The sequence below is a fragment of the Marmota monax genome, unplaced genomic scaffold, assembly GCF_021218885.2.
Source record: "Marmota monax isolate L192 unplaced genomic scaffold, Marmota_monax_Labrador192_F-V1.1 WCK01_AAM20220418_F8-fsc00007, whole genome shotgun sequence".
Taxonomy (NCBI): Eukaryota; Metazoa; Chordata; class Mammalia; order Rodentia; family Sciuridae; genus Marmota; species Marmota monax.
The window spans coordinates 15,608,124-15,628,830 of NW_026692781.1; the positions used below are offsets into that span (position 1 = coordinate 15,608,124).

At 34.2% G+C, this 20,707-nt stretch overlaps 1 protein-coding gene across 6 annotated transcripts in view; it reads left to right on the top strand.

The window, feature by feature from the left end:
- Positions 1–20,707, top strand: part of Itprid2 (ITPR interacting domain containing 2) — a 43,649-nt gene that overhangs the window by 6,223 nt on the left and 16,719 nt on the right. For 2 of the 6 annotated variants that reach the window (XM_058580300.1, XM_046447338.2), the window contains exons 2-11: positions 290–535; positions 889–934; positions 4,238–4,287; positions 5,173–5,229; positions 7,148–7,187; positions 7,273–7,371; positions 8,570–8,778; positions 9,625–10,325; positions 16,962–17,034; positions 20,562–20,650. In XM_058580300.1, coding sequence (XP_058436283.1) covers positions 290–535; positions 889–934; positions 4,238–4,287; positions 5,173–5,229; positions 7,148–7,187; positions 7,273–7,371; positions 8,570–8,778; positions 9,625–10,325; positions 16,962–17,034; positions 20,562–20,650 — 1,610 coding nt within the window. Of the gene's footprint in view, positions 1–184; positions 536–888; positions 935–4,237; positions 4,288–4,361; positions 4,833–5,172; positions 5,230–7,147; positions 7,188–7,272; positions 7,372–8,569; positions 8,779–9,624; positions 10,326–16,961; positions 17,035–20,561; positions 20,651–20,707 lie in introns of those variants that run through there. The other 4 variants (XM_046447337.2, XM_046447336.2, XM_046447339.2 and 1 more) reach the window with 4 other exon arrangements.

A 20,707-nucleotide genomic window follows, 5' to 3' on the forward strand; every position in this document is an offset into this window, starting at 1 on the left:
AGACGCGCGAAGACCGGCCGCCCCGGGCACGCCGGGCGGGGGCGGGGGTGGGGGCGGGGGCCGCGGCGCTCGGGTCCTGCAGCGCTCGCCGGGCCACTCGCGCTCCCGCGCCGCGCCTGGCCGGCTTCATGTGAAGCGCTGGCCCTCCGCCCCCTCCCTCCCCTTCCTTCCCTCCCTCCCTCCCTGTCCCCTCCTCCTCCGGCGCCCGCTCCCGCTCCCCCGGGCCCCCAGCCCGGCCGAGCGCTGACAGCAGGGGCGGGGGTCCCTGCCGCCGCCGTGTCTCACACAGGCTCCGGCTGGGGCAGAGGAGCCCCCGGTGCGGCCATGAACCGGCCCCTGACGGCGTCGGCGGAGGCGGAGGAGGAACTGGAGTGGCAAGTGGCAAGTCGCAGGAGGAAGGCCTGGGCCAAGTGCCGCAGCTCCTGGCAGGCATCGGAGACGGAGGATCTGTCCACAGAAGCGACGACTCTGGACGAGGACGAGGACGACGAGGAGGACCTCCCGGGCGCGAAGCTGCCTGCACCCACGGGGAGAGGTTGGTGCGCCGGGCCAGGCGGCGGCGGGCGCGGGAGACCAGGGGCTGCGGGCCGGGGAAAGTCTCGTGAGTCCCGGGCGCCCGCTGAGTTCTAGGCGACCCTCGGTGCTCGATAGGCCAAGGGGACAGGGGACACTTCCAACCTTTAAACGCGCGCGTGTAACCTGGCGTGTCCAGCGTCCACATAGACACCTGGGTGCCCGCTGATTTCCCTTCAGATGGGCAGTAAGACTTGTTGCTCAGGCTGCATTTTGCCTCTAGTAGATTTTTCTATAGGGGAGTGTTCTGAGTGACCCAGCAATAGGAGTCCCTCTTGGCTTGGTAATAAGCTGTCCCCTTGCTCTGCCCCGCAGGAAACGTGCCCAATGAGAAGATCGCGATATGGCTCAAGGACTGCCGGTGAGTCCTCGCTGGCGTCCCAGAGGGAGATCAACAGGCATGGGACGCCGGAGCTTAATGACTCTGGCCGGGTCCCCGTGGGTCCTGTGGCGGTTGTAAGCTAGGAACCGGAAAGTGAGCCACGGATAGCTTCCTCCTTTAAGCGATTAGAAATGGAAGTACTGTGGCTGTTATTTGAAGACCGTGTTGCGTTGACTTTTACAGTTATTAGGACCTCAGCTGTTGGTACATGATGTTAGCATTAGAGATCAGAAACCTGAAAGAGATCATTATGCCATGTTGTTACATTTGCCCAGTTTTTATTTGAAAAAAAATCTTACGTTTTACAGAATATTTTATTTTGCTTTCCTTTTGGCATGTGTCATCTGACATCGGATAATTTTCCTTCAAACGTGGGTTAGACTACCCTAAATGGGCTTTAATTTTATTTCTGTGCCTTAATTCTGTTTGGGGAGCTACTAAAACTAGTTAACTTTGTACTTGTAGTTTACTTCTTGGACAAGGATTTGTCAGATGGCACTGGAATTTACAAAAGGAAATAGAGCTTTGAAGGCATTCAGACTGCATAAATCTGTTTAATTGCATGCTTTGGCAACAGTTACAAAAATGTTTGATAAAATACAGAGGGGATGAATCATATTGCAAGTGAATCTGACTATAGTAAAATGTGCTTAGTTCACTTTTGTTTTCAATTTATTTGCTAGTTTAAAAATCTTGTATGAAGAATGTAACTTTTAAACTTTGTTGGTGTTTGCTTTTGAGAATATTTTTGCTTTCTCAATTTAGGTTTGTCTTAATGTTTTCTTTAAGCATTAGAATGGGAAGTTATTTGGTTTTTGAAAAGTTGGTTCTCCTGTATGCCAGTTTACTTTTTGTCCCCTAATGACAAATATTGGCTACTACTCTATTAATATACTGTTTTGATTAATTGACTGGAGCCTTATTGAATCTCTTCACTACAGAATTTCTTAATTTTTATTGGGGGTGTTATAGACACTGCTGAAATAGTATAAAATATATGGAGATTCTCTTTCAAGATACACAGAGGTGAATACACTGTTTGAAGTCACCCCCAGATTAACAATCTAGCTCTGATTTAACCCCCTCATTTCCAAAGTGGCTCTACTCAGCAGGATTAAGAAATCATAATAGTGTGCCACTGGTTCATTTAATTGTTAAACACCAAAATAGGTTAAATTTTGAAAGGTTGAAATTTTAAGCATCTTCTGGACATTTTAGGAGAGATTTTGTAAAACCAGTTTTTTCAACTTTTCTCTTACACAAGTGACTGAAGAGGATGTTTTGTTATTTTTTTCTCAGATCTTTTAAACCTGCAATCTCAGTCTTGATTTAAATATAGTCCTAAATACAGTATTGACTGACTCTTGGTGTCTTATTATAGGTTTTGCCTTCAAAATAAGTTTGTTTCATTGTTTAAATTCAAGTGCATATTCAAAATAAGTTTTAAAAGTTAAGAACAAGAGAAAAATAACAATTGTTTTATGGTGTGTAGGAACTGAGATTGTGGAAGAGATCTTTTCAACTAGGTAGTGAACAAGTGAATAAGTGTCCTTCGGGATAAATGCAATAGCAAAATGTTGACATTCACTGGGAAATAGTGACCCCTGAAAATTCCAAAAGTTTTGTTGCTGAACTTGATTTCTGTAGGAACATTCTATAAGCCTGCTACTCCTCTCATACATAGTTTTTGTTCTTGTTCCTACAGTTGCACCTATTCTGTGAAAAAGCACATTCATTTGTACTGGGGAAAGCTAGAACAAATAGTCTTTTAATGTTGTCATGTTATCATAGAGTTGACTGCTAGGATACGTGTAATTGTATTTTTTTTTTTTTTAAATAGCTATTTAGAGTCCTTCCCAGATTTGAGCATCACCACCCCCATAAGTTCTCAAATATTCTTTGTTTTCTCATTGCTGTCCATATCCTGAATAAAGACACTGGGTTTTCTTTCCATAAAGGGAGTTGTTGAGAACCATTTCTTTTTTAACTAAATGGAAACAAATTACTTGAATTGTTATCTAAAAAGGGAGATTTTGATAGAATTTGGAGAGAGTAACTATAAAAGTGAAGACTTGTTTTTGAAGGAGAATACCAGCTGTATTCTGCTTATTTGCCATTTTTTGTTAGTTCTCAGACCAGTGGAGACATCTGTGGCCAGAGTAATGAAGTATTTTGACCTAAGAAAGGAGCTAAAAGAAAGGGAAAAAGAAATGCTTTTTAAAGGCATAGAGTTTTATTAAAATATATGCAAAAATTTAGCTTAAAGGTTTTATTAATATCTTTATGACAATTGGTTGTGATTCTTTTACATTTCAGAAACACTACTTTTCAAAAAACTACCACTGCATGTATATTTGCTTGCAGAAGATTTTAAATTTTAATTGGCATTTCAGTGAAATTTTTTTGAAACAGATGTTTTAATGATTGATCCCATGTCTGATGTGAATTTGTAACAGGTGTCAATTGTTACTGAGAAAAGGTTTATATCCTAAAACAGAACTTGTAAAACAATGTTTCTTTCTATAACTTTGTTTTGAAAAAAAAAAGTAAAAGTATTTTTGTATTTGAATAAAGAAATTTCTAAATTATATTTGGACAAGAAAAATGTGAAAAAATTTTAGCTGATTCTTAATGTTTATTCTCAAGCCAATTTTTTTAGTAATTTTCAGAATTAAATGAAACCAGTATGGAATTTTTAGTTTAAAAGGAAAAAGTGAATTTCAGGATTCTCCATTTATATCAGAAAATGTAGTTGCTGGTGTAGAGGAGTTACCACATGTTGCTTAGAAATGCTAGTGATAAATTGACAGATGAGGTTTAACCAAACTATTGAACCTCATTTCTAAATAGATTCTTAAAATTTTAAATTTGACTAAGGTTTAATTTACCTGCTACTGAAGATTTGTTTTCTTCTAATTTTGTTTTTTGTTTCTGTGGAAAGGATTGAGAGGAATAGATATTTTCTAAATTTATACTATCATTTTTACTCCCCCCCCCCATTTTTTTTTGGCAAAGAAAATGCCACTTCATATTATTTGTAATTACTATTCTTGTTCTTAATTGCTGGCAGATCAGATGTGATTCCTGGTGAACTGACTTGGCTATAGGTATTTGCTTAGTTAGTAGGATATTACTTATGTAATCCATTCACATTCCTGTGTGTTGGGAGAAGAGCTAAATTGCTTAGAAGCTTGCTTAGCTGTAACTTTTTAAGTAAGGCTGTGTGTAACAGTTCTCCAGACACTTTTCACAAGACAGGCTTCTATGTTTTTGTGGTTTTAGTACACCTTTGGGAGCCTCACTGGATGAGCAAAGCACTGGGACACTGAAGGGTAAGACAAAGTTGCTCTTTTAAGCCTTTTTTTAAAAAAAATTATTTTTATTTTTTATGAGAGTCCTCCTTCATTTGCAATCTTGAGTGAAAGTGTACGTATCAATTATAAAAATGATCTTTATAAAAGAGGCTGTTCTTAGCTAGAAGCTCAAAGGAGAAACTATTATTAACCAAAAGACAGAGGAAAGTTTAAGCAAATTACCAAACCTTTCCACAATATATGATGGTGGCATGGTTAGGCAACATAAAGGCTACATATAGAAATCTGATATGGAAACATAAGGGAAATGTGAGGAGTGAACTATGTCAACTTTAGTGCAACATTTCTTTGCTTACATTAACTAACATTGCCACACCTGAAATTTTACCACCCATGCAAGACAGAATTTTCAAGTTCAAAGTACAACAAGAATGTGCAGGTAGTGGCAAGGCATATAAAAACATTTACAGTGTCAGGAAAATCTAGCTTGAGCTCCTGGCTTAATGTGAAAGGGGCTAAGAGGTATGATTGCTCCAGGATCTGGTTTTCCATGAAACACTTGGGTAAGATACGTTATCTACTTGAACATCTTCAAAAGCTTAAGTATAATAGGCTGTATATCTATCTTCTGGGAGCTTTACCTAGCCACAAACAGGGTTTCATAAAGTAAAAGCTTATGCTTGCTTCTTAAAATTATATGATCATCATGATGTCTGAGTACATTGACGTCTGAGTACATTCATGTCTGAGTACATTCACGTCTGATGAAATGTTTTGCTTGAGCAGTTTGTGTTAACTAAAATAATGTTTTTTGTTTTTTTTTTCTTTTCTTTTCTTTTAACATGGGTGTGGGGAAGAGTAGATCACCAGCATGAATTTTCTGAATTTTCACATTTCTTTCAGGTGTGCTTGTGAGAAATGGAGGAAGTTTTGAAGATGATTTGTCATTGGGAGCTGAAGGTATGTTTTTTCGGAAGAATTGTATTTTCATGGAGTATTTTTTTTTTTTTTTTTTTAATTGTGGAGTGCTTTTAAGTTTATGATCCTCAGTGCTAAATTTAAAGGTATGGAAAATGGCTCAGACACGTTGCACATTACCTTTCTTTTATACATTAATAATCTAGTCATGGTCTGTGAGATACCTATAGAGATGGTGCAGGAACACCATTGTGAAATGAGTATGTCTATATCTTCCCTGGACTTAAATGCTTAAAGGTACTGTTTGTGACAAACCGTGGCGCTATAACTGAGAGTACGGTCCTGAAGAAGGAAGGAAGCTTAAATATTTATACACAGAAAACTAAAGTGAAGCTTATTTTTAGTATGGACTTATGTCATGCAGCTGCAGCTTGTCTTTCTCCTTGCATTTAAATGTCTCCTTTTTCTCCTTCCTCTTTTTCCTGATTTTTATCAGATTAAAGGACAAAGAAAATGGCAGAGTTAATGGAATTTAATTAGAAATCATTGTGCTCATGACTATTCCAGACTACATAGAGTATTTTAAAAGTGTGTTGTACTACTTTTACATTTTCACAGTTAGTGTTTTCCTGTGGACTTATAATAAAGTTTTTCACTATGTAAAATTAAGAATTTAAAAATTATTTTAGTAGTATTTTAATTGGAATTTTATAGCTCATTGATTGTGCTTTATTTTATCATTTGACAAGGTTACTAAATTCTAAAGTCCTGTTATTAATAGTGCATTTTTTGAAAGAATTTAAGAATTTTGTTAGCTGTTTAAAAAAATATGTTGATAAATAGTGAATATGTGCACTGAATAATATCTTTGATCTTCTGTTTTAAATCTATCTGTAAGATTACTAATTTAGAACCTTTTAACATCCAAAAGTCTAGAATATGTGAATATGTTTTTATTATTTCTGTTAATATGTTAATATGAAAGGAACAAACTCCTTAAGAGCTTCAACTTCCTGATTCTCACTCAGTGCACTTGAACATATTTTTAACCCCTTACTAAAATGCATTTCGGCAATACTATAAATAGTACTTTTGATATCTGCCTTGGTAGATATTGAATGATTGAATGATTTTAGTGAAAATCAAAACCTAGTAAGGAGTCCCATAAATGAATATACTTATTATGTTGTTTTCCTGAAAATTACTTTGCAGGTATTTTTCATTCCTTGAGTAAACATTTCCTAAGTGCTATGTGTCAGGTGCCATTCTGACATATGTTCAAAGAAACAAATTGTCATGATCTTGTGGATCAGAAATGAAAAAAAAATTTTAAGTGTGCTGAAATAGTTTCTAATTAATCTCATTCTTTATATTTGCCCAATAAGGTTAATGAAGTAAATTTTATTGTAAAAATTAACATTAATATGTTTAGACCTTGTTAATCTAGAGCATAGTTAAAAGGCAATTTTTAAAAGAATATTTGTACTGAAATGAGTAGAAATTTTCAGGTTGTGTGTATGAAAAATTATGTAACTTAAAAACACATTAGAAATAGATGAATACTATTGATACATTAAATAATGCTAAAACGTGTTGTTCTTAAGATACTTTTCATTAACAGCTTTTAAACTTAATAGCACTACATACGCTACATAATACGCATGTCTTCAATATTTTTTTCTAACCTGTTAAAGAAATTTAATTGGTTATCCATAGTTCTTTTTATTTTTAGCAATCAAGATTTATGGTGGCCAAGAAATGAAAACAACCTATCAAAGCTGCTGGTCCTGTTCTTATCTATATATTACTTTTAATGATGCAAATTTAATGAGACAAGAAGAGACTTTGACATATTAGGCATTTGGCTATAATATTGTAGATAATTTGTTTCTTGATAATTGTGTTATCATCATTACAGTCCTTCTAATAAGTGTGCTCTACATTTGTTCTTTATCTGCAGCCAACCACCTCCATGAAAGTGATGCTCAAATTGAAAACGGGTATGTAGCAATTTTGTTTTGTTCTGTTTTAAAATGAAGAACATTAGTGAAAATAAAGTTTTATATTATTATATTATGTTTCTAGCAGTAATATCTTGGCCAAAGAGAGAAGACTTCAGTTTCATCAGAAAGGGAGAAGTATGAATTCTACTGGGTCTGGGAAAAGCAGTGGGACAGTCTCAAGGTAACTCATTCTGAAGTTATTGGTGGGGTGACACTGGGTAATAGTGAGCTGCTGGTCAGTTTTTCAATCTGAGATTTGACCTTAATAGAATGAAATCAGAAAGAACCAGAAGTGTGTCCTGGACTGGTATAACTGGCAGTACATTCTTTTGTAACAAGCTGAGATTAAATAAAAAGCAACCAATAATGTTTATAATGTTGCTGGAATCCATTAGTAAATAAATACTTTGAGTCCTGTCAAACAGAAAAATAAACTGCACAGAGAAGTAACTTTTAATTGTAGAGGACCAAAATTCCCCATTTTGTTAAGGACTTGAGTTAACTCTTACATAAAAATCAGAATAAACCTTTCTGATTTAAAGCTTGATATTTAAGAATGAATTTCTCTTCCAAATATTAAATCAAAACTCTTTAAAATATATATTCAAATGAGCCTATGCATGGTCCTGTGGAATCAGTTTAAACATACAAAATTTTGTATTGCAATCTGAGCATTTCTCGGAAATAGATTCAATTGTCTTCCTGTTCAAGTTCTATCTGTAATTTTTCTGGTTTTTTTTCAGTGATTTTTAGCTTGGATTATCACTGGTGTGTGAGGGAAGGATAATAAAAGTTTAATTCTCAACAGAATCAGGGCAAGAAGTTACCTTTGTACATAACTTGTTTCCCCTACCTTACTCCTCCTACTTCCTGAGAGGATCTGTTGAGAGAAGAGTTTAAAGGAAGCTCCTCCTCCCTGTCTTTGAGATCAGGTTGTTACTTTTATTGCCTCTCCTAGGAACACTCAGGTTTTGCAGCATGTTCTTCAGTACCAAAGTTCTACCAACTTCCTTGTGTGTTTTTCCATTTTTGTTACTTATGTCTTAATCCTTTTTCTGCCTCATCTGTCCTTTGGTTATTTTAATTGCTTTACGTGGTGTCTCTTAAGATGACAGGAAAAATAAGGTGAGGAATCCTTAGAGAGTCTCTGTGTTCTTAGGGATTAGCTCTCTTTTTTCCCCCCAACACTGTCAAGCTCAGAGAATAGATTCTTTCTAACGGCTGTACATCCCATTAGTACACAGTGTGTAAAAATACAGAAATAATAGTTTAAACAGCAGAAGCTGATAAAATGATTTTATCACAGGAAAGCAAGAATGTAGATTCATATATAATGTGATGTGGAGTATAAATTTATACTTGTTTTTTTTTTATTATAGTGTTTCAGAATTATTGGAACTTTATGAGGAAGATCCTGAAGAAATTCTTTATAATCTTGGATTTGGACGAGATGAACCAGATATTGCTTCTAAAATTCCTTCCAGATTTTTTAATTCTTCATCATTTGCAAGAGGGATAGATATTAAAGTATTTTTGAGTGCTCAAATGCAACGGATGGAAGTAGAAAACCCAAATTATGCTTTAACAAGTAAGGTTTTTAAGCATTAGGATATTATTTGTTAAAATCATATCATCTATATAGCAAGGTGATCTTTTTTTAAAGGCTTACTGATTTTTAGGAATAGCACTGGAGAGTTAATTAATAGGGTTTATTAACACTTGGTATTTTATTTAATCTAGATTTTTATTAATCTGTTGATAGAAGTTAAATTAGCTATTCTTGCTCATTTCCCCAATTCTTGACTCGCTTCAGTGCTACCATACTTTCTTGACCTTGTGCTATCTCCACATTACATATGTCAAGAAGGAAAGAAGTAGGGTAGTAGACTTGTAGTATTAAATGAAGTCAGTCAGTCAGTTTCAGGTGTTTCTCTGTAAATCTAAAGTAGCATGACCATTGACCATTTTACATGTTTGCTTATTTTTTCTTTGTTGATTAGTGGTTCAGAAACAAGATTCTCTAGGTGGTTTAGAATTCTAAGACCTCTAAATCCATCCCCATTAGGTCTAAAATGTATACTTGTTTGCATTTTAACTTTAGGAAAGCATTTGGAAGAATCTTAATCATCTAAGACATAAAATGAATCACACTGTAAATCAATAGCTAGTTGTATTTTATTAAGTACTGCCATCATGCTTTGTGCTTATTTCTGATTTTTATTTAAAAATGTAAATTCAAGTGTTTTAAAGTAAAAATCTTCCTCTTTCTCCCTACCCAGTAATGAGAAAAGGTTAAAATGTTAGAGAAGGAAGAAATATGATTGTATAATATTTTTTATGTAAGTTCAGTTACGAGAATTCTAAACAACACTATATGTTTAATAATATGTATTCAAAAACAAAAAATATAAATAATTATTTTTTCTTTTTGTAGGCCGCTTTCGTCAAATTGAAGTGCTTACTACTGTGGCCAATGCGTTTTCTTCTTTATATTCTCAAGTCTCTGGGACTCCCCTTCAGAGAATTGGAAGTATGTCCTCAGTGACCTCTAACAAGGAGACAGACTTGCCTCCACCTTTAACTCGAAGTAACACTGCAAATCGTTTAATGAAAACACTATCAAAACTGAATTTATGTGTTGATAAAACAGAGAAAGGAGAAGGTAGCAGTTCTTCCCCAGCAATTGAAAAAGGAAATTTTCCAAATGTCTCAGTGATCGAAGAAAGTGGCAATAAAAATGATCAAAAATCTCAAAAAGTTGTAAAGAAGAAAGACTCATCTTCTATGTTGGCTACTGTTAAAGAAGAAGCTTCAGGTGTTTCTGCAGCAGTTTTGGAGAATGCTGACACTGACAGACTTTCTGATGAAGCAAATAGTAAATATTTTAACCAAAAAACTGAAAGTGAACAGAGTAAAGAGACTCAAAGTCATGAGAGTAAATTGCCTGAGGAGTCTGTTGTAGAATCTGACTCAGGTGGTGATTTCAACATGTCCCGCCACAGTGAGTTGGAAAACAGCAGTGAGCTGAAAAATGTCCCCACATCTGCACTTGAAAAAGAGCCTTGTGCACCATTGACAATCCCATCCATAAGAAATATAATGACACAACAGAAGGACTCATTTGAAATGGAAGAGGTAGGTTAAAAAAAAAAAAAAAACTACCGAGACCAGATTTATTTTTTTTATTTTTAATTAATTTTTTTTTCGGTAGTTGTAGATGGACAGCACTCCTTCATTTTATTTTATTTTTTATGTGGTGTGAAGGATCAAACCCAGTGTCTCACACGTGCTAGGCAAGTGCTGTGCCACTGAGCTATAGCCCAAGCCTCTGCGACCAGTTTTAAATACTAATCTAGGGGGGAAAAAAGCCAAAAAAACAAATGTGTGAAATTAGAAGTAGCTAATAGATTCATGCTAAAAAAAATTATACTAAAATTGACTTTGTAGGTTTTGTTTCACAAACCAAGAGTTACAGAACTATGTGACATTGAAGCAGTGGGCTAGCTTATCAAGCATCTAGCTTTTCTGTCATTCACTAGGGGATATCTGATCTGAAACCCCCTTTTCACTTTCATGCAAGATGTTGATGCCCAAGAAAGCTCTGAGAGAACTTATTCAAATTCAAATCAGTATTGCGTAATAGTTAAAAACAGGGGCTTTGAAATCAAGCAGGGCTTTGAGTTCTGTCTCTGCCACTGCTTGCCTTCTTTGTTGGATCTTTTCTTGAGGCATCTCAGTAGTAGTAAGGATAGGGGTGAAGGAGGCTAGGTGTTGGTGAAGGTCTTGTACACCTGAAGGGGGCATAAGGATCCTCTAGGCTTTGAAAGGCCACTTAGTAGGGTTTCTCCAAGTGAGAAAGACCAACATGCAGTGACTTTTTTATTTCTACTCAGTGATATTCCTGCTGGTTAACATAAATTTGCAGTTGAACTATTCATTTTGATGAAGTTTGGCTAAAACTCCTTTTGAATGGTAGAAACTGATACTTATGAGTTGGAGCTCTGTATAGCCAGGGGCAGGAAAATGTAATTGTTCAGCTACCCACCTTGTGGGAGGCACTGCACTTGGTTAGCCTTTAAAGAACTGTATTTCTCAGTCTGGGAGGTATCAGTGGCGATCTTATGTTACACACGAGGGAACTGAGGCATATGTATGCTGGTGAAGAGTTGCAGCTATAAATTGCACTGAAGGAATAAGTGCTATTTTTCTTTTTGAAAATTTATTATGAAACTCATTTTAGTGATTGTTCGCAGTAGTTTTAGAATCACATGTCATTATTTTAGGGAATTGGAAAATAGGATAATTGATTCTGCCCATACGTATCCTCTTAGGTAAATGTGTATCTCTCACATTAGTGAAGATTTTTCATTTATTTCAAAATTTCAACTGCTGATGTGATTATGTTCCGTTTTTGTGGTCATTGAATATGTTTTTTTGATACTTTTATTACAGCTAAAAAGTGAAATTTAAAGGGAACAGGAGAAGTCCTTTGGAGTATTTTACATTTTCTTATAAGCTACTTTCCATTTATTTCTTCTTATATTTTCTGTTTCTTTAATTCCTAACATAATTAATTTCTCATTACAATGAGTATGGAATATGATTATGATTGGTGCATTGAAACCTTTTATTTCACTGATTGCTTTTTGACTTTGTTTTGGTCTAAACTTGTCCTAGGATTCATAATTAAAGTGTAACTTCTTGTCTTCCATTAGGGTCCCTCTTCTGTGATAATTAGATGTGACAGATAGTTTCCTCATTTTATTACAATAACAGAATATAAAACTATATAAAATCTTAGATAGTTGGAAGTTTGGCATGATGACTCAGATGGAACAATACTCTTACATGGGTATTTTCATATAAGCCAAATAAGTTCTTTTTAATTTCTAGAATTACCGAATCTAAACTATAAAATTTTAAAATAGCATACCCAAAATGTCTTTTAAACATTTATAAAGTGCTAGATGCACTTTGATGACAACTTTTAATGACAGACTTTTCTTTTTTTTGCTCCCTCTGCTGGCTAAAACAGTTAATAAAAAAAGTAATGTGGATTTTTTTTTTTTTTTTTTTTTTAAGTACAAGATTACATGTATTGGTAGTTGAAGACAATGAAAGATTTTTTTAAAAAAAAAATTTGGTCAACCATAGCTACATTGTAAATAAGGAGAAATTTAAGGACACTGATTCCTTGTTTTTCAGATATATTTAAAATATGGATACAAACCTCCTAGAATTGTGTTTTTATCCCTTTGGGAACCTTAAAGAAAGCTTGTAGAACAATGAATAAAGAAGGGAAATAATGTGTTATTTTAATTTCCTCTTAAGCATGATTGACTCATATTGACAGATGAAGAGAACAATCTTATTGAAGCAAACATTTAGATCCCATTCAACGTAGTTTGTAACAATTTTCCTTCAGACTCTTTAGTTGAAGTTTGATTCCTGTTGTGAACTTTCTTCCTGTACAAGAGGCAAGAAAACATAAGTTAGCACTCTCTTTCCCCCAGTAAGCCAGTACTCAGATTTCAGATTATCCCAATAGCAGCTGCTTTGGGACGCTAGAAGAAAGTATTCCAGATGTGGCTGTGTGCATGAAGCTGGAGAAAGGAGGTAAGACTTGACAAGACCTGATACTCACCAGGACCAGAGGGAGGAGATACTTAAATGTGAAGAGAGCTAATTAGATAACAGTACTGATCTAGACCTAGGAGAATGAAAGTAGCTGTTTCATTCATATCTATCTATTTAGATAGATAGATAGATATTAAGAAGAAGAAAGAAAGAAAAGAAAAAGGAAAAAAGGTCAGAGACTATTTTCAGTGAAAAGTCAACTTGTTTTATAAAATGTTACAGTGTGTCCAAAATGCTACTTTCCAGTTTTCTAACTTTTGCTTTTCTTTTTCCTTGTGATACTTGGGAGAGTTTTCTAATTTTTATTAAATTGATTGGACAGTTCTTGTGTTCTTCCTGATGGCTTATTTTGAATACATCATGGCAGTCCTACAGAATCATAGATTAGTAGTATGACTGATTCACAGTTAAATCAAAGTGATCCTACCTTATAAGCAGTTGTTCGATTTTTAGGTATAAGAGAAAAACTTCTGTGTGTAAGAAAAGGCAAACTTTCACCTGTAAATTTCTGTAAACAGTATATCATATGGGTGTCTTACTCTGCAAATGAGCTTCTATTTATATATAACCATTATTGGGAGTATATGCCGTCTTTTTTTTTTTTTAAGTTACTGAAGTTTTAGTAACTCTAATGCTCATATTGATTGCTTATTTAAATAACATATCTCATTATTTTTAGCTGCTAAATTTTAGGATTTTTAAAATTGCTTTACTGGTCTAAGTTAAAATTATTCCAAATCAATCAGGTATTTGAAAAATAATTAAGTTGTTCCTTTGACTTTCTTAACTTTTTTTTAAAAATAAGAATATGAACTCTTAATATATGACTCTGCACAGATGTCTGTCCTTCAAAACTCAAGTAACCACTGAGTTTTGTTACTTGTTCTTTATCTAAAATATCTTGTTAACTTTAAAAAAGTATTTACCTCACAGTAACAATAAGCTCTTTGTGTATATGAGTGTATGCACATATGTGTTGTAAAATTTGAGAGCCTTACTTAAGATAAAAATCCACAAGTAATTGTAGAATCATAGACAAACGCAGAAAGGCTTCTGTGAATTTATTTTCCAGTTTTCTCCCTTTATAGATGAGGAATTTGTCCCCCATGCCCTGTAGCATTTGATATTGCTTTACAGCAGTAGTTCTCCCACCTTTCTAAGAGATGTAATATTCCCTTCTGTATCAGTACGTGATGGAAAGGGCAGGGGGTGGGCAGGGGTTCCTGCCAGTGGACAATGGAAGAAAGGAATTACCTGTCATACAGCTTTACTAATTTAGTGTTTCAGAGTACTTTCACTTATAGTCACATTTGATCAACCTAAGGACCTGTGATGTGAGAATTTTCATTTTTATTTTACAATCAAGAAAACTGGTAATTACCACAGATAAAAGAAATGGCATTAATGAGACTTGAATTCAGTTTTTCAACAGATTGGCTACTTTTAACTACCCCATGCAATTTTCTGTGTGTCAGATTGGTTGATAGGGTCAGATATTGAACAAGAACTCAAGTTATCTGATGCATAGCCCCTTACCACTTGTTTGGAAAAACAGTGCTTTTTTTTTTTTTTTTACTCTTTTTGAGATTAAAAACTAAATAGTTATATTTTCTAAAGCTCTTAACTTTGATTTTCTTTCAAAATTATAAACAAGATAAGAGCTGCTATCTCTTTAAACCCTAGAGGAAGGGCTGTTTGAATTTGAACATCCCACATTGCTGTCCTGTAGGATACATTATATAGTAGTATTATACCTAGAAGATGCATCTTAGTCAAGATAAACAGAATAGTTGTTAAGAAACCAAAGTAAGTGCCTATCATATTGGGACACTGATTCAGAAAGCTGTGGTCTTTGAAGTAACCCAAATGTGTGAGTTATTCTAAAGCTGTTTTCATCATCTGTAAATTCCAAAATGCAGAAACCAAGCAATTTTCGCATTTTGGTTTAGTAGGGATTTTTTTCTCCCCATTTTTAAATGAAAAATTTCACAAAATAAATTGAGAAATAGTACAATGAACACCCATATTTGGTCATTCTTATCAGTTAAATGAAAGGCCAGCTGTAACAAATGATCAGCGTTCTACTGAGTATTTGCAGCCATCAAATAGGCAAAAGCCTGTCATATGAATCTTGGTTCTATATTTGTATCATAATTTTTTGTAGAATACCCATCTCAAGTTTGACTGCTTACTTTTGCATAATTATAACCAGCAATAAAACATGATAAGCTAAGAAATTCTCCCACTATCACTAGCATGTCTTTTTTGGCTCAACAACTGTGTATTATGATTTTGCCAAGTGAGAATAATAATCCTGGCTTTAGTAGTTTTATTAGTAAAATATGACCCTCTCAGCTTGCTTTTTAATGCCCCTTTTTTACAGTTAATGAAGGACTTTGTAATGAAAGAAGGGAGAGTAGATTCTTTGCCTAATGCAGCATCTTGAAGGATAGGACACTGAAGAAACATATTCATTAAAGTCATGTTATTTTGTGATTAATTTTATAAGTCTAGGGAAATAGAATATGTGATAGTTCTACGTTTAAAAGTAAGAGGTTATAATTACATAGTCTGTATCTAAGCCAAGTTTCTTAGAATATAGTCACTTGGCTGTCTCTTATACTTTTTGATCTGATTGATACTTATTTTATAGAAAACTCTTTGAAGTAAGCTGTGCCAGAATAATAGCTAATAATAGGTCTTTTGTTGACTATAAAAAGAAAAAAATGCATTTTGTTCCCTTGCACACAAAACAATGGTTTTCCTGTTGAACCTTTGTCCACTACTTTGAATAATATATTATAATTGTAAATAATAGCAAAGAATGTTAGAACTTATTTTATATAATTTATTTACAGATGATGGTTTTATATGTTTTTGGTTTCTAAAAGATTTAGACTGGTAACATATGAGAGGCCCTGGGTTTGATCTCCAGTACCACATGATAAAAAGATTAATATGAGCTGGGATATAGCTCAGCGGTAGAATATTTGCTTATTATATGCAGGGGCCTGGGTTCCATCAACATACTTGGAAAAATAAAATAAAGATATAAGAGTTGAATTCACAAAAAATAAACATGAAAGAAAAAAACAGTCACAGACTTGAGTTCGTGAAACTATGTAGAACAAAGATATTATAAATCAAAGAAATTTTAAATTTGGTAATGATTTCTTTAATCTTTGGATTTGTTTTCATGTCGGCTTTTTCACTTCATATGGAATATTTTAAATAGTTTTATAGTAAAAAACTTAGTAGAATTCTCTTTAAAACCTGATTGATGTTTGCTGTCTAATCTGTTAAAGTGTTCAAGGTTGAAAACCCCATGTTTGGTTAGTTTTCTCATCTTACTGGGGTGTTATTTACTCTTTAAATATTGATCATTATAGGGTAACATCATGGAAATTAGCATACCTTTCCCTCTTTCAAATGTTTCCTCTTGATTTAGAGTTGTGTTAAAATAGATAAGAGTATTAGTGGGATGTGGATGGCAACTAGGGATCTGAAAATTCCTAAGTGATGTAGTTTACAGTTATACAAAGACAACAGAAGACAACTTTTGTAGATTTGATATTTCCTTTCAATAGAATTTTTAGGGACATACAATTTCCAGGATATTAAAAGAACATTCATATCAGAACAGAGAAGTCTTACACATGAGTGACACTTGATAACAGAAATTTGTGGGACTTTAGAAAATTTTATCATGGGAGCATGATATTCCATTTTTAAAGATCCAAGACTTGTAAACTACCTCAACTGTGTGTCAGTCAGAGCCTGCTGCTGTGAGTATATTAGCATCCCTCCTGGAATTGATTCTACTTTGAGGTTTAATATTTAGAGAACTTTCTCATATGCTCTATTTTTCATCTAATAGCAACTTCTAGAAAAAAATCATTTATACATGCAGTTATTTCTCCTCATTAGCTAAAAAGTTGAGTGCTATTTTTTAACTGGAAACTAGATTAAAAAATAAGTTGTGGGTCTTTCTAAAAATTTTGAGATAAGATGATGTCTCTGAAGTATGTAATGTATTAATGTAGCTTAGGTTGATTTATTTAATAAATGGTTATCAAGAGATTATTCTTTTTGCTATAAGTTCATTTAGTTTAAACTACTTAAAATTCTTTTTAGGTTCAGAGTACAGAGGGAGAAGCTCCTCACGTTCCGGCCACTTATCAGCTGGGTCTCACCAAGTCCAAAAGAGGTAAGTAAACTGATAGTAGTTCCTGCACATGTTACCAAAGTGTTGTCAGTTGATCTGAAAAAGGGGTTTTACCTCTCTCTGTGTATAGTAGCAATAAGGGTAAAAAGATCCAAAACACAGGTAGACATGCTTCACTATCACTTGGTTATATATTTTTTAATTATTTTCTTGAAGATTTTTATACTCTGAACTACTGTTAGTTTGCTTATCCTGTAATGACCTCATTACACATTTCTGTGTGCTCTAAATATTTTTTCAGTTCTGCACAAGAATTCAGTGGAAAGTAACTGAAAGCAACAGATTAGGGCTACTTTTTACATTGTTGTAATTGAAAAATGTGCTTGGATTATCTGTCTCTAATTTCCATTCAAATATGGCTCCTAACCATAGTACATGGGATATACCTCTGGCAAAAAAGATCAATCTCTTAGCAATAATTAAACCTAGTTAAATTAAATTCAAACTATGGATCAAAGGTGAGAGGTTATAAACACTGTTCTTCTCGTGAATAATTAATTATTGACCAAAGAACCTTTGAATCCATTCCTTTCACTTTTAACTTGCAACTAGAAAAAGATGTCTGGTTTTAAATTTACAAAGCTTTTGAAATTTAGGGAGAGAGAGAGGAAGAAGTTTAATTGACCACTAAAGGTAGGACTATTTATTTTTAAAACTTTACACATGCTGAACCACCCTGTTTGTTTTTTTAAAAAAACAAAGATTTATATGTTCTAAGAATAGGAAATTACATGTTTTTCCTTCTAATCTCTGAAATTACTTCTTAAGAGACAATTCGCATGTGATATTTTTCTTTTACTTCAGTATGGTACTAAGGAAAAGAGCTCCACTGTAAATAGGTTACTATAGTTCTAGCCAGAAACAAAAAGAACTTTCCTATTTAAATTTCATCCCTTTTTCAGTTCATAAATGTATATATGTGTTTCTGAACTTCAAGGAGGAATTCACCACATTCAGGAAGTCTGTGCTTTAGATGGCTAGACAAGAGACACATTAGAAAAAGCAGCTTGCCATGTGTCACAAGGAGAGTAAAAAAAAAAAAAAATTAAGTTGTTTCAAGAGCAAGCTCTAGGTGGTGGGAAAGATGGAACATGATTTCTACTAAGGTCTGTACTTCTTCCTCTTAACAATTCTGGGTCTCTTATTTCTGGTGTCATAAGCAAAAATGTTACTGTTTTTGTTCATCAGACTTTTACAATTTAAAAATGGTTTTGTGAATGAGCAATAGGGACTGAGAATAATGGTATTTTAGTCATTCGAAAGGTAGATTATCAAGTTTTGTTAACGTGGTATATACATATCTTAGATTAATCATAATTACAGAATTGGAATCACTGATAATATATTCATTTCACAAGTTAATAAAATTGTGCATACCATGTTACTAGTAGGACTTTTGAAGTTAAAATTATCCTAATCTTAAATCCAGTTTGGCATTTACACACTGAATGGACTAGAAAGATTTAGTGACTTATGTCACAAGCTAACATTTGGTAGATGTGTTGAGAGAAGTTCCACATTTTCTTCTTAGAAAAGATACACAATATTTTCTTTGGTTTAGCAGAGAATATACAGGTTTTCTGTTTTGTTTCTTTATGATATGGGACAAATATAGTGTCCAGGTTTTTTTTCTCCCCCCATTTTAATGTTTTCTCTAACTTCCTGGTTTAAATTAGTAATATATCTTCAGGACAGAAGTTTAATCCTTAATTCTATTTTTGTCTGTGGAGAACTCTTTTTTGTGAAACAGAAATGCCTAAAGGAACCTAGATGGTGATTTATAGTATGAAACAGTTTCACTTACATTCTACTTAGCTCCTGAAGTAGTCCTGTGAGGTGGCAGAACTATTATTATCCCATTTGCAGAGGAGAGAAATTATTGCTTACAGTGGTGAAACAAAGCAGAAACTTGCACTGGAGCCTCCTTGTTCTTTTCACGGCCGACACCTCCTCTAGAGCCCAACCAGTATAATTAGGAGGTGACATGTGAGCCTTATAACAGGGCTCAACAACCTTGAGGGGAACTGGGTGCAGACCTTACTCTGCTACAGATTAAACAGATCTTAGCTGGGAGAACCTGAATCAGCACTGGTTATTTTGGCTTCCCTGAGCCCTGTGGCAATGCTCTTTGCTTAACAAGATTTGACACTTTCACTTCTAAATCATTTATGTGACTGCTTAATTCTGTTGTTGCTTTAATGAAATATTTATCATTGATTCATTCAGCACACATTTATTATAGATTGTTCTAGGTACTGGAATATGAAGAATCAGTAACATTCTTGCCTTCAGAGGCTCACAATCTAGTTTACAAAACAAAAGACATGGAAACACATAATTAGGGGAATAAACTGCTATGCCACAAGGTATCAGTCATTTTCTAATTCATATAGTACCTAATTAGTACTGATGATAACAGCCCATTACAATTCAGTTTTACAATTATTTCAGTCTTCTTAGATTTATCAAGGATATGGGATAATTTCTTGCATTTCGTTATGCAGCTTTATTACTATCAAAACAATATTATAGAATTATTCTAAATTTTTAATGGGGAAAAATTATTCTATTCCATGAAACCTGAAGCTAAAGTGGGAGGGATATCAAGGAACTTTTGGATTTTATACAGTCTCATTATTCAGTTGTTTCCCTATATGGTTCAGGTCTTAAATGGTTGTGGATTTGGTAAACACACTTTATTTAGCCTGCTTTTGAAGTTCTGTGGAACCATGTTGTCTCATGAAGTGTCACCTTAGTAAATGTGATGGATGGAATGTGATCATGCTTGCTGTACTTAGTTGACCTTTTTACTTACTTAAAACATTTTTTAGGTTACACGGAATTAGACTTTTGCTGCAAAAAAATAAATAAATGAAGGATTTTATATAATTAGCAATGTAATGTACTAGTTGAATATATTTGACTAAGTTACATGCAATTGTTATGAAAGAATTGCTTTATGACTTTAAAATCTTTGCATTATTTAAAACATTGGAGATACTTTAAGTATGCTTGCATTTCAAATTGTTTTATTTAATTGGTTTTAACTGTGTTCTTATTTTCTTAGGAAGATATAGACGTTTTAAAAATGTTCTATATTTAAACTTCTAATTTCACTTCCTAAATATCTACATGTTTGCATAATGTAAATGGTTTATTTGGGGACTTACGCATGTATTAGAACCATCTTAGAACCATCTTTTATTTCAGCCAATTTTACTCTAAGGATAAGACATTAATTGGATTTACCCAAATACATTACAATTAGAACTTAATTAGTAACTGAATAGAGAGAGTTTCTAGTAGAAAATCTGATTCAGTTTTTGTTTGAACTTCAGTTATCTCCTGTGCTTTGAAGCCACAATTTTTGCATAAGTATTGCATGCTTTTCCAAGAAGGAATCAGTGTTGTGTGTCTTCTATCTGTTGGGAATCGTATCTATAATCAAATCACTTTCATTGAAGCCTTTTTTTATTAATGGTTTTACATCACTTCACTTTTGCTGACAGATCATCTGCTACGTACTGCAAGTCAGCATTCTGATAGCAGTGGTTTTGCTGAAGATTCCACAGACGGTCTCTCCCTAAATCATCTTCAGGTAAAATTCTCTATTGTAATAGGTACTGTGATTAGACTCTTCTTTTTAAAATGATTT